This window comes from Poromitra crassiceps, assembly GCF_964638095.1.
Source record: "Poromitra crassiceps genome assembly, chromosome: 2".
Classification (NCBI taxonomy): Eukaryota; Metazoa; Chordata; class Actinopteri; order Beryciformes; family Melamphaidae; genus Poromitra; species Poromitra crassiceps.
The window spans coordinates 53,579,581-53,595,268 of NC_139624.1; the positions used below are offsets into that span (position 1 = coordinate 53,579,581).

General features: G+C 42.9%; 1 protein-coding gene across 1 annotated transcript in view; it reads left to right on the plus strand.

Annotated features, from left to right (window-relative positions):
- Positions 1-15,688, plus strand: part of apaf1 (apoptotic peptidase activating factor 1) — a 129,868-nt gene that overhangs the window by 10,810 nt on the left and 103,370 nt on the right. Inside the window, exons 10-19 of the mRNA XM_083632314.1 lie at positions 1,027-1,158; positions 1,357-1,470; positions 5,746-5,930; positions 7,022-7,148; positions 8,106-8,231; positions 8,665-8,805; positions 9,276-9,401; positions 10,170-10,322; positions 13,538-13,666; positions 14,323-14,448. Of these exons, the coding sequence (XP_083488440.1) occupies positions 1,027-1,158; positions 1,357-1,470; positions 5,746-5,930; positions 7,022-7,148; positions 8,106-8,231; positions 8,665-8,805; positions 9,276-9,401; positions 10,170-10,322; positions 13,538-13,666; positions 14,323-14,448 (1,359 nt within the window). The remainder of the gene's footprint in view (positions 1-1,026; positions 1,159-1,356; positions 1,471-5,745; positions 5,931-7,021; positions 7,149-8,105; positions 8,232-8,664; positions 8,806-9,275; positions 9,402-10,169; positions 10,323-13,537; positions 13,667-14,322; positions 14,449-15,688) is intronic.

The window sequence follows — 15,688 nt, forward strand, 5'->3', positions numbered from 1 at the left end:
TAGCAGCAGCTTGTCATGGATAAACAAATTACAAAATACCTACCAATCTAAAATGCCTACCTATCTAAATACCTAGAAATACCTACCTACCTAAAATATTACCTAACCTATACATAACACAGCACGCCATACAAAACAGATTCATTTATTTATTCAGTGCTAGTATGGCACAGGGGATAAAGGAGTTCTTATAGACATTTAACATGGGGATTTCGCTTAAATGCATCAAATAAGGTATGTGGTTCACAGAAGTTTATGGGAGCGGTAATTTGGGTTCAGCAGTGATTCACATCTTCACAGATGTGAATAACTTTTATGACTTTTTTTAAAACGCGATTTTTAGAAAACGCTTCAAAAGGCATAAAAGTGATTAACATTCATGAAGATTATCCTGCTGAACCCAAATTACCGCTCCCATAAACTTTTGTTAACCACAGACCTTATTTGATGCATTTCAGTGAAATCCCCATTCTAAAACCGTATGCACTTTTCCCCTGACGAACCAACATGACGGCGATTTCTGGTTAAGCCTACAAAAATACGTAATCTCTGCGGTACTCTATACTGTCCTTGAAGAGTAGCCAAACAAGTGGTTAGCAGTGACATTCAAATTTAAAATGTTATGCACATTCAAACAGCTTAGAAGAATGTGACATGTCATACTTGGAATGGAACAGAGCCACTCCCAGTTATATTTCTTATTCAGGCTAGATACTTTGGGTAGTAAGGCTATGGCATTACAGTCATCTTCGTATACTTTCCCAGTAACAAGTAATCTAATACATTTCTAATTCAAATTGAGTAATAATGCAGTTACTATTCAAGAAAATAATTTGTTAGTTTTCCTATCACTGTCTCTCTCTAATAAATATCACATTGAAGTCAAATTATCCAAAAACAATATGCCACTCTATATCCCCCCTCAGTTCAGGTGTGAAATACGAGAAAAGTGAAAGTTTTCACACTACTTTTATTTAATTGAGTGAAAGAATGACGAACACTGGACTGTGTGTGTGTGTGTGGCAGAGCCTCCACACCAAGGTGGTGCGTCAGTACCAGCAGTACTACAGAGAGGGTCCTCCCAGTTCAGGAGACACAGAGTGTCTCTACTGGATCAGATTCCTCACCTACCACATGGCCAAAGCCAACCTCTCCCAGGTAACAAACACACACACGTGCAGGCATCGCACTCTTTGTTCTGCTAGTTATGTCTTACTCTCTTTGTGCCTCTTTCTTTCCTTTCTGTTTCTATCTTATTCTTTCTGTCTCTCCTTCCCATCTCTCTCTCTCTCTCTTTCTCTCTCTCTCTCTCTCACACACACACACACACACGTGCCACACCCTCTCTCTCTCTAGGAGCTGTACTCGCTCATGTTTTCTCTGGACTGGGTCAGGACCAAGGCCCAAATAATGGGTCCAGCTCACCTCATCAACGACTACGTGGAGTATGGAAGCATTCTGGATAAAGAGGTCAGCATAGCCTCTCTTACTGTGTCTAACTCTGCTGTGATATGAGCCTCCTCCATCTCTTTACATTGTCCACCCCACAGCATTTTGTGGATGAAATAGATATGGTGTTTGTCTACTGTCTCCCCCAAAATATGCCAGTTAGTGTGATCATCTCCATTTAGAGAGCTGCTGCCTACCATGTTTCGGCTCTCCTTTGTTCCCTTCCCAATTTTCATCATCATCATCATACATAAAATTGCCAAAGTGGCGTCTAGATTTGTGAGGATTTTTGTGATGACTTCTTCCAGACTATGACATCACTGATGATGTCACAATGAAATCTTTATTTTATGACATCACTGATGATGTCATCATGACTAACCTATTTATCACGGCTGTGCAAAAAAATCGATATGGGAAATATCGATACATACACTATCGCAGAAGAAAGTATCGCGATATATTGCCGTATCGATTTTATTGCACAGCCCTACTATTTAGTGTTCTGTCGTTTCCTGCTTCATTCTGATGAAGGTCGCCGTGACTGAATTCTAAATCTACAAATAAACTGTGAAGTCTTAATTATGCAATGTGCATAATCACTCACTGATCACTCACTGACGTCATCATCAGTGATGCGAAGTTGAGCAACTGCGCTGAGTGATGTCACTCGAGCACTCCATGATGTGATCAGTGATGGTCACTTGAGCAATTGTGATGTCATCAGTGAGTGATGTCATCAGTGATGCGAAGTTGAGCAATTGTGCGCTGCGCATGCCAATAAAGCAGGCGAGGACACGCAGCAGCCGAGCTGCGGGCGAGGCCCGGGAAGCGGCTGAGCTGTGTATGCGATCCCAGGAATCAAGCACGTGTAGTGCGCGAGATTTCTAGTAGGGGTGGGGGAAAAAATCGATTCACCTAAGTATCGCGATTTTTAATGTCACGATTTTTTGAATCGATCTTTTATTCCAGAATCGATAATCGCAAAAAAAAAAAAAAAAAAATGTTTTTTTTTTTTTTTTTTTTTTTTTGGTGCTTGCAGTCAGGCCACTCACTAAACAGCAGGCCAGGCGCCGCCTACTGGTTTACTAGTGGTTTTATTACTTATTAGTTAGTCTGAAGTAATAATTACACTTCAGGGTTAAAGTGGGTGCATCTCATTGTCAAATTGGGCTTCAAACGGCCCAAATTTCACGCGCGTCGGCCCATACCGGCCTGGCCTGCTTGGTATCTAATGCCCGGCCTGAATTATGATCCCAGTCCGCCCCTGTTTTTAACTATATCGCCCAGCCCTACTCATGATATATAATATACAGTCTCTAGTGTATGATTAAACTTTTCCCATGTTCTAATCTAGTGTAAAAAAGCAAACAAACTGAAAAAAGAAAAGAAAAAAATAAACAAAAATCGCAATAAATCGTAATATCGAATCGCAATAATCGTAGAATCGCAATACTTAAGAATCGCAATATAAATCGAATCGGCACCCAAGAATCGTGATAGTATCGAATCGGGAGATAAGTGAATCGCCACAGCCCTAATTTCTAGTACTTGCAAAAGTGCAGATATGGTAATTGGAACATGATTCATTGGAAGTGAGCAGTAGTAGTTTGTAAAAAATTAGCAGAGATATTAACTCCCACATCTGTGATACCAGGCCACGCAAAGTAACATTACACAATTCCTTCACTATTCTAAACATAACAAGATAACATAACATTCTAACATATTCTACAAAAAAAAATCGATATGGGAAATATCGATACATACACTATCGCAGAAGAAAGTATCGCGATATATTGCCGTATCGATTTTATTGCACAGCCCTACTATTTAGTGTTCTGTCGTTTCCTGCTTCATTCTGATGAAGGTCGCCGTGACTGAATTCTAAATCTACAAATAAACTGTGAAGTCTTAATTATGCAATGTGCATAATCACTCACTGATCACTCACTGACGTCATCATCAGTGATGCGAAGTTGAGCAACTGCGCTGAGTGATGTCACTCGAGCACTCCATGATGTGATCAGTGATGGTCACTTGAGCAATTGTGATGTCATCAGTGAGTGATGTCATCAGTGATGCGAAGTTGAGCAATTGTGCGCTGCGCATGCCAATAAAGCAGGCGAGGACACGCAGCAGCCGAGCTGCGGGCGAGGCCCGGGAAGCGGCTGAGCTGTGTATGCGATCCCAGGAATCAAGCACGTGTAGTGCGCGAGATTTCTAGTAGGGGTGGGGGAAAAAATCGATTCACCTAAGTATCGCGATTTTTAATGTCACGATTTTTTGAATCGATCTTTTATTCCAGAATCGATAATCGCAAAAAAAAAAAAAAAAAAAATGTTTTTTTTTTTTTTTTTTTTTTTTTGGTGCTTGCAGTCAGGCCACTCACTAAACAGCAGGCCAGGCGCCGCCTACTGGTTTACTAGTGGTTTTATTACTTATTAGTTAGTCTGAAGTAATAATTACACTTCAGGGTTAAAGTGGGTGCATCTCATTGTCAAATTGGGCTTCAAACGGCCCAAATTTCACGCGCGTCGGCCCATACCGGCCTGGCCTGCTTGGTATCTAATGCCCGGCCTGAATTATGATCCCAGTCCGCCCCTGTTTTTAACTATATCGCCCAGCCCTACTCATGATATATAATATACAGTCTCTAGTGTATGATTAAACTTTTCCCATGTTCTAATCTAGTGTAAAAAAGCAAACAAACTGAAAAAAGAAAAGAAAAAAATAAACAAAAATCGCAATAAATCGTAATATCGAATCGCAATAATCGTAGAATCGCAATACTTAAGAATCGCAATATAAATCGAATCGGCACCCAAGAATCGTGATAGTATCGAATCGGGAGATAAGTGAATCGCCACAGCCCTAATTTCTAGTACTTGCAAAAGTGCAGATATGGTAATTGGAACATGATTCATTGGAAGTGAGCAGTAGTAGTTTGTAAAAAATTAGCAGAGATATTAACTCCCACATCTGTGATACCAGGCCACGCAAAGTAACATTACACAATTCCTTCACTATTCTAAACATAACAAGATAACATAACATTCTAACATATTCTACATATGTACAATACATACATTGTATTATACAGTATATATATTATATATATGTTATATATATATACTACCGTATACTATATATATATATATATATATATATATATATACTATACTATATATATTATATTATATATATGTATTATATATATATACATATAATACATACATATTCTACATACATTCTAACATATTCTAACATAACAAGATCCTCCCTCTGTCTCACCACTGTTACCACTTTCAGACAGACACGGTTCTGGTTCTGGCTCTGGTTCTGTTCTGGAGTCTCAGAACCTTGGTGCTTTCTGGTGAACCAGCCCGCGTTCACACCAGTTTAAGCGGAACCAAAGTGGGAGGACATTATTCTGTAGTCCTTCTTCAGTTTTTTAAGTTTATTAATTATTTGGTCTGGCGTTCGAGTGAACCCAGCCTTGGCCATCTCTTCCGCAAGTTCGGCATACAACGTGCTCTTTCTTGTACTGCTTTCTAGCTTTTCTTGAAATTCGGTAGATGCCCAAATCGCCACTAAACATTTGGTTTCCTCAGCGAGCAGACCACTGCAAATTCTTTTTCTCCATGTTGTCACTGCCTTCTTCTCCTTCCTGCTCGTTTTCACAGCCTAGAATAAGACACGCCCACTGATGATGTCACGGTTCCCAAGGAAAAACCAACTATCGTTTGGTTCCGCTGAGAACCAAATTTTCAGGTTCTGAACCAATTATTGTTTCGGTCTGAACGCGCCGGCCGGTTCAAATTTGGTTTCGGGAACCGGACCCGGCACGGAGCCCTGCCGGTGTGAAAGCCCTATGTGTGACAGATGCCAGGCGTCAGAGGGCACTGTCTCTCATGCCTTCTGGTTCTGCCCTTCACTGATGGGATTCTGGGCCAAAATATTTGACTGGTACTCTAAGCCAGGCCTACAAAATAACCCTTCAGCCAGAGGCAGAACTCGCCATCTTCGGCTGTTCGGAGACTTCTCTGGACTTTCCTACAGTTGTGCAGCAGTCTCTGACACTGGGTACAACTGTTGCCAGAAAGCATATTCTAAAGGAATGGAAGTCCCCCTCTTCACCTTCTTTTCAACTGTGGCTGACGGACATGATCTCTGTTATAAGGATGGAGAGACTTTATGTTGATAAAATTTCAAGAAGAGCAGCAAGCTATAAATTTACACAAAATACCAAATGATATTGAAATGTGCATCTGTTATTTCTGCCCCCCCCCCCAGAACAGTGATGTGCGCAGTCAGTTCCAGGAGTTCCTGTCTCTGAACGGCCACCAGCTGGAGCAGCGACCATTCCCCGACGTGGTGCAGCTCGCTCTGTCCGAGCCCCACACCTCCGAGGTCTACAGACAGGCTCTGCTGCAGGCTCAGGAGCGAGCCACCAGGGGGGAGCTCTACTTCCACTGGCTGTATGCACCCAAGCCTTTGTCTGGTCTACTGATTGTTTTAGCAATGAGCTACCAATCAAGTCATGTATTGACCTTGTTGGGCATATATGGATTGTGGTTCACTTAGACTTGTAACACCAGGATCACACTTAAATCCTAATGCATCTGTGTTGCTGCACAGTGCACAGTTCTGTGTAAGCATCCTGGGTCTCAAGCTTATTGATATGAAACTGATTAGATGTGGTTATTGATTATAATATAACAATACATTTTCCTTACAACTCTTATTGATGAACAAAATGTGTTCATGAGGAAAACCTTGCATACAACTAGAAAAAATGGGGAGAACAATTTTCAAAGGTGTGTGTGTGTGTGTGTGTGTGTAACAATCCTGGTGCTGACAACAGCAGGAAAACAAGTGAATGATTCAAGAAAGGGGCAGTTTTGCCTCAAAACAACATTCATAGGGCGTCCGGGTAGTGTAGCGGTAGATTACCTGCCTACCAACACGAGGGTTGCAGGTTCATGCCCCCGTGTTACCTCCGGCTTGGTCGGGCGTACATACAGGCACGATACACACACAAAGGGTGTGTGTCCTTGTCACTGCACTAGCGCCTGCCGTGGTCGTTCGGGGCGGAAGGGAACTGGTGGTCCTGCCGGTGAAGCTCCCCGCTGTCAGGTGAAAAGAAGCAGCTGGTAACTGTGCATGTGTCGGAGGAAGCATGGTGCTAGTCTACGGCTCTCCCCAGATTGGCAGAGGGGGTGGAACAGCGACCGGGGCAGCAGGGGGAAGTTGGCGAAGTACAATTGGGGAGAAAATGGGGGGGGGGGGGGGGGGGGAGACATTCATTTGACAACACAGTGCATCTGAAGTAGAATAATGTCGCAATAGCTCTTGAAATGACAGATTAATTCAGTTTTCTAAATATGAGCCCAGCCTAATATTCAGTGTCTTAATTCAGCCATTGCAAAACATTTCTTTAGTAAGCTGTGCTGTGCGCTGATTTTTAACCTAATTGTAAACTCTTCATGCTAAAACCGATACAACAAGTGGTTATGGTTTTCTGTCCTGCATTCCAGTTTGGACCAGTCTATGTTTGTGTTTTGTCCAGGAATAAGAGCAGTGTGGAGAGCCTGTCTCGTCTGGTGGTGCACCCCCATCAGGGCTCCATCTACTCTGCCTGTTTCTCCCACGATGGAGCCAAGGTCGCCTCTTGTGGTGCCAGCAAGACACTCAGGGTAACACAACTGACACTTTCTTGATTGTTTGTCTGGGTATGTGTAAAACTAAGAAGAGCAAACGGCTCCCAAGGTGACAAAACACACAAAAAATAAGGAGAGAGAACTATTCAAAAGAGTTGCAAAGAGGAGGCATATGATACCCATTCCACAAAATTCAGTGACTGCTGCACACATGCTTCACAATAGAAAATATTCGAAAGAGAAGAAGAGTTGCAAAGATGAAAATGCAGCATTGTTGGCTTGAGTGTGCATGTCTTATATAGCCATATTTACTGTTCCTGTGCCCTTTATGTCTGTGTCTGTGTATTAGAGAGGAAACAATATGAAAATGTCATATCACGATTATAATGAGCAAAATTATCACATCTGCATCCTGGAGACTGTTGTTATTTGGGTGATGGACAGTATTTACTGTGTATTTCAGATCACGGTAATCACAGTAATACGGTTTTTAATGATAATGACAATTTTAAAAGGTATGGTTACCGTAAGGGAATTTCTATCACGGTTTATCATTAAACCTACTGTGTATCATGTTTTGCATCTACTGTTTTCTGAGTTCTCAGGTGCATGCCATCCTCAGGACAGGGATTGAAGTATTGAGGTTGTCACAAGTATACTACTAGATGGCAAGAAAATGTCTTGTTTGGACATTTTGTCTGGTCCTATGGACGGAGTAGTTAAAATATTTACCATCAGGAAGGGATACTGCAAAAATATAAATCTTAACAAGTAATTTAGTTGAGTATTGTCTGAAAATCTGGCAATGGGTATGAGATAATTTCACCTGTTTCCATTGCAGATCAACTTGAATGTGACATTCTCCCTGCTCCACAGAGCACGTTGACTTTTGAACGGATACGCCAAACACAAATCAATTAAACTTTATTTCAATGAGGGAGAATGTGTGCGTCAGCCGGTGAGAATTGAACCTCATCTTACCTTTGTTTTCAGGTGTTCAAAAGCACCTCGGGGGAGAAACTCCTTGAGATCCAGGCCCATGACGACGAGGTGCTCTGCTGCGCCTTCTCCCCTGATGACCGTCTCCTAGCAACCTGTTCTAGCGACAGGAAAATCAAGGTAACCAGATAACTGTCCATTAGGCCCTTGCGTCAAACACGGTTGCAGCAGTAAACAAACATCACCTAATATACACCCAAAACATCAGTTAATCTCCAAGTTTTGAGCTCAACTCTAGATTGTGACTATTAGTCTGTTGTTTGAAGAACAAACAATCTGAGCATTTTGACACCTGTAATCCTTCTTGATATTGACTTGATTGACAAATACATAATTGTTGTGGGCAAGACAACAAACTCTTGACTAATGTATTTATCATTTAACTTGCTGTTCTGCTTATTGAGCGCACTATTGAGCACTCCAAAGTCCTCTAAAGCAGAGAGAACATTTTATCCATTGAATCTTCTCTGTGTGTGTGTGTGTGTGTGTGTGTGTGTGTGTGTGTGTGTGTGTGTGTGTGTGTGTGTGTGTGCGCGCGTGCGTGCGTGTACAGGTGTGGAACGCTGAGCGAAGCCTGTTGTTGAGGGTCTTTGAGGAGGAGCACGAGGAGCAGGTCAACCACTGTCAGTTTACCAACACTGCAAAACGCCTCCTACTGGCCACCTGCTCCAACGACAAGTTCATGAATGCCAAGGTGTGCGTGTGTGTGTATGTGTATGTGTGTTTTGAATTTGTGTGCCTGTCTTTGTGTTTTTTTAAGGTTCTTTTTTTCTCTCCTTTCCTTTCTTCCTGCTCCCCCTGTTTCACTCTCTTTCTCTCACTCTTTTTGTGTTTCTCAAAGTCAAGAAAAGCTTATTTGACAAGAATGTAATTTTTTTTGTTTCTTGTTAAAATGGTTTACCATGCATTGCAATGTAACAATATAACAATCATATAGCGAAAATAAATGATTTGGCTATTGTTGTTGATTAGAGTCTCTTTCACTTTTACCATGCATTCAAACCAAGGTGAAAAAAACGTCAAACTCGAAATCACATCTTGTGCGTGTGCATTGACTTTGTATGAATTTGCCCTGGAGTGGCTCTCTTCCTCTGGTTTGTCTCTATCTTTGTTTCTCTCCCTTTCTCTCTCTCTTTCACTGTATTTCTCTCCATATTTCTGTAGTTGTGGAACCTCAACAAGCCGTCTTCCCAGAACACCATGTTTGGTCACTTTGAGCCAGTCAACCACTGTTGTTTCTCCCCTGACGACGTATACCTCTCCACCTCCTCCAGCGACGGCACTGTCAAGGTAGCTGCCACTAAACCATGAACATCTACAGCTATCCTATACTATGCATATCAAGCTACACATGCTTATTTTGATGCAGTAGGACATTACGGTAGATTTATGCATATTTTCAACATGCCACAATATGGGTATCCATATTTACCTGTACACACAATCTGATCTGCAGCTATCACTTGTGCTATTTAAGGAGAGACTAGGGCTCTGTACTGGTGGATATTTTCAATACCAACACCAGCTCCAGCACCAGATAATTCAGAATTTATACTGGTTTTAAAAGGAATACCTTTTCATTGCCTTTCCATATGGAATGAAAGCAAATTTCCTCATGTAACGTAATGTAAAATGTTTTTGTATTGTGACAGACTGCAATGTCACAATTATAACTTAAAACTCAGTATTATGGAAAATTGACATTTTATTATTCCCAGCTCTAGTGAGAAATCTGCATGCTTGGATGTTAGGGGAGAGGCGGGTGAGAGTGGGTAGGTGTGGTGGATTTGTCCCTCTACCACATTTAAGCTATTTTGCTATAACTTGAACTGAGGAATAAAAATGTCTGCACAGAACAAACAATAGTCATTGGTGTTTTTCAAGTAAGCATCTCCCTCCCAATACAGATGTTTTGTTGAATTGGGCTCACAACACTTCCACAAGGCTCAACGGGGTTCTGGCATCCCAAAACCACACCCCATCTAACACTGATCAGAACTGTACTCCCTTTCACTACACATTATACAATGCTCTTTGTGTTTGTCTGTGTGTGTCCAGCTATTTGAAGTGTCGTCCGCCAATGAGTGGAAGACGATTGACGTCAAGAGCATGTTCCCAGAGAGCGACGACGAGACAGAGGTCCACGTCAAGTGCAGCACCTGGTCTGCAGACGGCAAACGCATCATATGTGCTGCCAGGAATGCTGTCTTTGTGAGTATTTTGTGTGTATGTATGTACATGTTTGAGCATTTGTTTGAAAGTGTGTGCTAATATTTTACAGAGTGGAGATGCAGGATATGATTTGCTGCAGCGTGTTGGTGTGGCTGTGTGGGCGGGCGATGCTGAACGTGGGCTTGAGTGGGTGGAAGTAGTTTGGATGTGGAGCTGTCTTGGCAGACTTCATAAATATGCATCATGAACAGATATTGATACATTCCATCTGTCCTTGCTACCCTTGTTGCCGGTATGCCATTCCCTCAAAGTAGACAGGGAAATGATTATATCAGTCTGTCACTCCAAAGCCGTTTTCCCACATGCGTACCGGAAAATTACCTGTAAGTCAATATCGGACATTTCCCTGAATTTCCCTTCACACCTTAGCAAGGCAAGCTGCCCAACGCTTGTATGTATGTAGAGAAAGCAAATGCACGAAGCGAAATGTGGAAGTAGTTTGCTTTGATGTGCGCGAATGATTAGATGATGCACTTTGAAGAAGTTGGGATCCGTGTCTGAGAGAAATAGTTGCTGGTTCGATGTTTATCCGTTCACCTGCGTCGCGTTGAAGCACTTTTTACAGACTGGCTTCGTTTGATGTGTCCGGGGTTGCCTTCGGAAATCAGCAAGCTGACATACTGCTCTTATTAGGCTATCACAAGATCATTTCGCCAGTTTGCTTTAATGTGCGCGAATGATTAGATTATGCCCGCTGGAACATTAAGCAACGTGTGTAGGCTACACCTCGCCCATGATTGCTGTCGCGGAAAATGACTGGACCTGTTTCCACTTGCGTCCTCTTAAGAGCATACCGCTCTTCTGACTGGCTCGAAACTGGTGAAATGTCGGCGATGACGGGGTCGCGCTTATACCGGCACGACGACTTTCTCACATGCAGGCATTAGACCACGTTCCGGTCATTTAGCGGTACAAAGCGCATGTGGGAAAACGGCTTTGAGCCGTTTTCCAAGTGGAAACGGGTCCAGTCATTTTCCGCGACAGCAATCATGGGCGAGGTGTAGTCTACACACGTTGCTTAATGTTCCAGCGGGCATAATCTAATCATTCGCGCACATTAAAGCAAACTGGCGAAATGATCTTGTGATAGCCTAATAAGAGCAGTATGTCAGCTTGCTGATTTCCGAAGGCAACCCCGGACACATCAAACGAAGCCAGTCTGTAAAAAGTGCTTCAACGCGACGCAGGTGAACGGATAAACATCGAACCAGCAACTATTTCTCTCAGACACGGATCCCAACTTCTTCAAAGTGCATCATCTAATCATTCGCGCACATCAAAGCAAACTACTTCCACATTTCGCTTCGTGCATTTGCTTTCTCTACATACATACAAGCGTTGGGCAGCTTGCCTTGCAAGCCTCTGCCATTCTCGCTGTGTCTGTCCTGTGTCAGGCTGCTGCGAAGTACGGAGGACTGAGTGAAGGACTGGCCTCTCTCAGAGGGGAGGGGGGAAATCGGCTGTGTTTATTACGCTGGCTTGACGCTGCTCTTGTCAAACGAGTGTGATTTATTGTGTGGCAAGTTTTGCCGACCCCCCAAATAAGCTCCCCCCGCCCCCCAACATACCGGCTATTTGACGACTAGATTCCCACATGCGCGCGCTAAGGTGTGAAGGGAAATTCAGGGAAATGTCCGATATTGACTTACAGGTAATTTTCCGGTACGCATGTGGGAAAACGGCTCAAGAGGGTCTGAACACTGTGTGTCCAGGTTGTAAATGTGAGCAGCCCCTCCTCTCCTGAGCTTTCTAAACTCATTCAGTCTACTCTGTGCTCAGTCCTGACCTGTTCCTCTTCACTCCAGGAAGCAACCCAAATACCAGCGTGATGTCTTAGCTTGTTTCGTCGCTTCAAGTAGAAGAAAATAATTGAAAGGCAGAAAGTGAACTGAAATATGTTTGTTTAGGTTTTCGTTCTTCAGCACACATGCACACACACATGCATTAACATACATGCACATGAATCACGTGCATGCACATAGCAAGTTTATAGTTGTACACGCGAGTGGACTGGACAGTGAACACATCACATTGTTTATCAGGTGCGCTTGGACGGTGGTGCCAGGCAACCAAAGCAACAACTTCACACGTTTATCTGAAATAATGCATTTCCATCGCAGCAAAACTGTTCTATTTCCTTCTTGATCTAGATGTGGAGCAGAAAGATGTCCTCTCACCATCAATACATCCCTCTCTCTTTCACTTTCAGGGCTGACAGGCATTGTGTTTGCAGTGTTCCAAATAGTTGAGATGTTTTTTTTTTATCGGTGTGTCATGGTCAAAAAAGTAATACAGCATTATCATGCACATGCCTGCAGAGCGCACACAGACTAAATGAAATGTGCTGCTCGGTCAGAGAGAGAGAGATATGAGATGGATGTCTGAGCTGGTGTCCGTGCGTAATGCAGGTCAGGGCGAGGCCCTGTGCGCTCGCACTTTTTGCACAGCCCTTGCGGCGGTTCTGGGCACAATTTTTTTTTTCTTTTTTTTTTCTGATTTTTCTCCCCAGTTGTACTTGGCCAATTTCCCCCTGCTGCCCCAGTCGCTGCTTCACCCTCTGCCCATCTGGAGAGCTGTAGACAAGCACCATGCTTCCTCAGTTGTCAGCCGCTTCTTTTCACCTGACCGCGAGGATCTTCACCGGCAGGACGTAGCGCATGGGAGGATCACGCTATTCCCACCAGTTCCCTTCCGCGCCAAACAGGCACCCCGTCCGACCAGAGGCGGCACTAGTGCAGCGACCAGGACACACACCATTAATCCGGCTTCCCACCCGCAGACACACCCAATCGTGCCTGTATGGACGCCCGACCAAGCCGGAGGTAACACAGGGGCGCAAACCTGCGACCCTTGTGTTGGTAGGCAGGGAATCTAACGCTACACTACCCGGACGCCCACAACTGTATTGTTCGAACAGAGTAGAATGCACAACGAGTTGATATGGAACAGATCTAAGTTAGCCCAAATCAAATTTTAAAAAGATGAGTCTACATCCGTGTGCATGTTGTGATGACAGTTCTTTTGTTCTTTATTTCTTCTTATTTTTGGTCATTGTAGTCTCCTTACAGTACATGTTTGCGAGGAGAAAGACAGACATGTTGTGTCTAAGTCCACTATACAATGTTGCATTACAAGGAAATTGTTCAGGGCTCCTCCATGCTGCTTTAGTGACTGTTGTTCCTGCTGATCCCCAGGTGTTTGAGGTGGAGACGGCTGACATGTTGCTGGAGATCAGGACCAGTCGTCTGAGCACAGTGCAGTACTGTCACGCCTGTCCCACCACTAACCTGCTGGCTATCGCTCTTTCACACTATGCTGTGGAGGTAACGCACGCACACACACGCACACGTAATGCCTCCATATTTCATGTTGCCATTTTTGACTGCAGCTACCCTTGTCATTTCAATGTAATTTTTGACATCTGATTCTAAAGGTTTCTCAGTTTATGAGATCGGATCACTGTATGTCCTGTCCACACTTAGCTTGAAAATGCCTGGTTAGTGTTGCTTGTGGCTGTGTTCAGGTAAAGTTACAATTTGCAACTTTTTGCCTTGAGGCCGTGAAATGTATTGCAGTGTCTGATGAACTCTGTGTGATAATCTAACACCACAGAGAACATGCCAAGCATAATAGTCTCGCAGTATACAAACTCTGTGTTGCTTCTCTTTCGTCTCCTTCAGATAATGCCAGCTAGTGCTAGGCGGTCTCTCAGTATATACAGGGTATCCGTGGGGTCTTGAAAAGTATTAAAAGTTGATAAATCAATTTAGGCAAAATTAAGACCCTTAAAAAGTATTAACAAGTCTTAAGTCCATTTTGAATTCAAGACATTTTGCTTTATAAATGCTTTATATGATTTAAAACAGTGTTGTAAAAGTGTGAACTGTGAACCATTTACTGCTCTGTGTGTGTGTGTGTGTGTGTGTGTGTGTGTGTGTGTGTGTGTATGTGTGTGTGTGTGTGTGTGTGTGTGTTCCAGCTGTGGGACCTAGAGGCCAATAAGAAGGTGGCTGACTGTAGTGGTCACCTGAGTTGGGTTCACGGTGTCCAGTTCTCTCCTGATGGCTCACAGCTGCTCTCCTGCTCGGATGACCAGACTGTCAGGGTAAGTGTGTGTGTGTGTGTGTGGATAATCTACCTATTTTACTATATCAGCAGCTTGGACAAAGTATGTCAGTATTATCCAAATGACCTCTTGTGTTGAGGGGCAAGGGTATTAAGGCTGCACACAAGTCAAGTCAAGTGAAGTTTATTTGTATAGCACATTTCATACACAGAGGCAATTCAAAGTGCTTCACATAAAATGGTTGACAGGAAAATAAAAGAATAAAATAAGAGAATAACATGGACATTTAAAAGCATCACAACAAAACTTTATAAAAAGTGCATTAAGCAACAGGCGCAGCAGTTGCAAAAAGAGCTAAGAACTTATAGAGGACTCATTGGGTTGCACGCTTACACTGCATCCCTGCAAACTTACACTGCATCCCTGCACACTTACACTGCATCCCTGCACACTTACACTGCATCCCTGCTCACTTAAACTGCATCCCTGCACACTTACACTCCGTCCCTGCATAGTAGAATAAATCAATTTATCTATAGAATAAAATGGACATTTAAAAGCATCACAGCAAAACTTTAAAAAGGGTATAAAAAGTGCATTAAGCAACAGGCACAGCAGTTGCAAAAAGAGCTAAAAACGTATAGAGGACTCATTGGGTTTGCATAATAGACTATATAAGAAACATGACTACACACATATGATAGTGATTGAGAAACAGCTGTCAGCAGCTAAAAGCGACGGTAAACATAAAAGTCTTTAGTCTATTTTTAAAAGTAAGTAAGGTTGGGGCAGATCTGAGGTTTTCAGGCAATTTGTTCCAGCTAGCAGAAGCATAGTGGGTAAATGCGGCCTTCCCATGATTTGATTTGATCCTAGGGACAGTTAATAAGCTGGACCCTGCTGACGTAAGAGTTCTAGACGGTTCGTAGCGTGGGAGCAATTCAGCGATGCATTTAGGGCCTAGGCCATTAAGTGATTTATAGACTAATCTATTCTATGACACACTGGCAACCAGTGTAAGGACTTAAGAACTGGAGTGATATGATCAGCTTTCTTAGTCTTCATTAGAACTCTAGCAGCAGCATTCTGAATGAGCTGAAGTTGCCTAAGTTCTTTTTTGGAGAGACCAGAGAAAAGGCTATTGCAGTAGTCTAACCTACTGTAGATGAAGGCGTGAATTAGTTTTTCTAGATCCTGTCTGGACATGTAGCCCCTAATTCTTGCTATATTTTTAAGATGATAAAAAGCTGATTTTCTGATTGACTTAATGTGGGAGTTA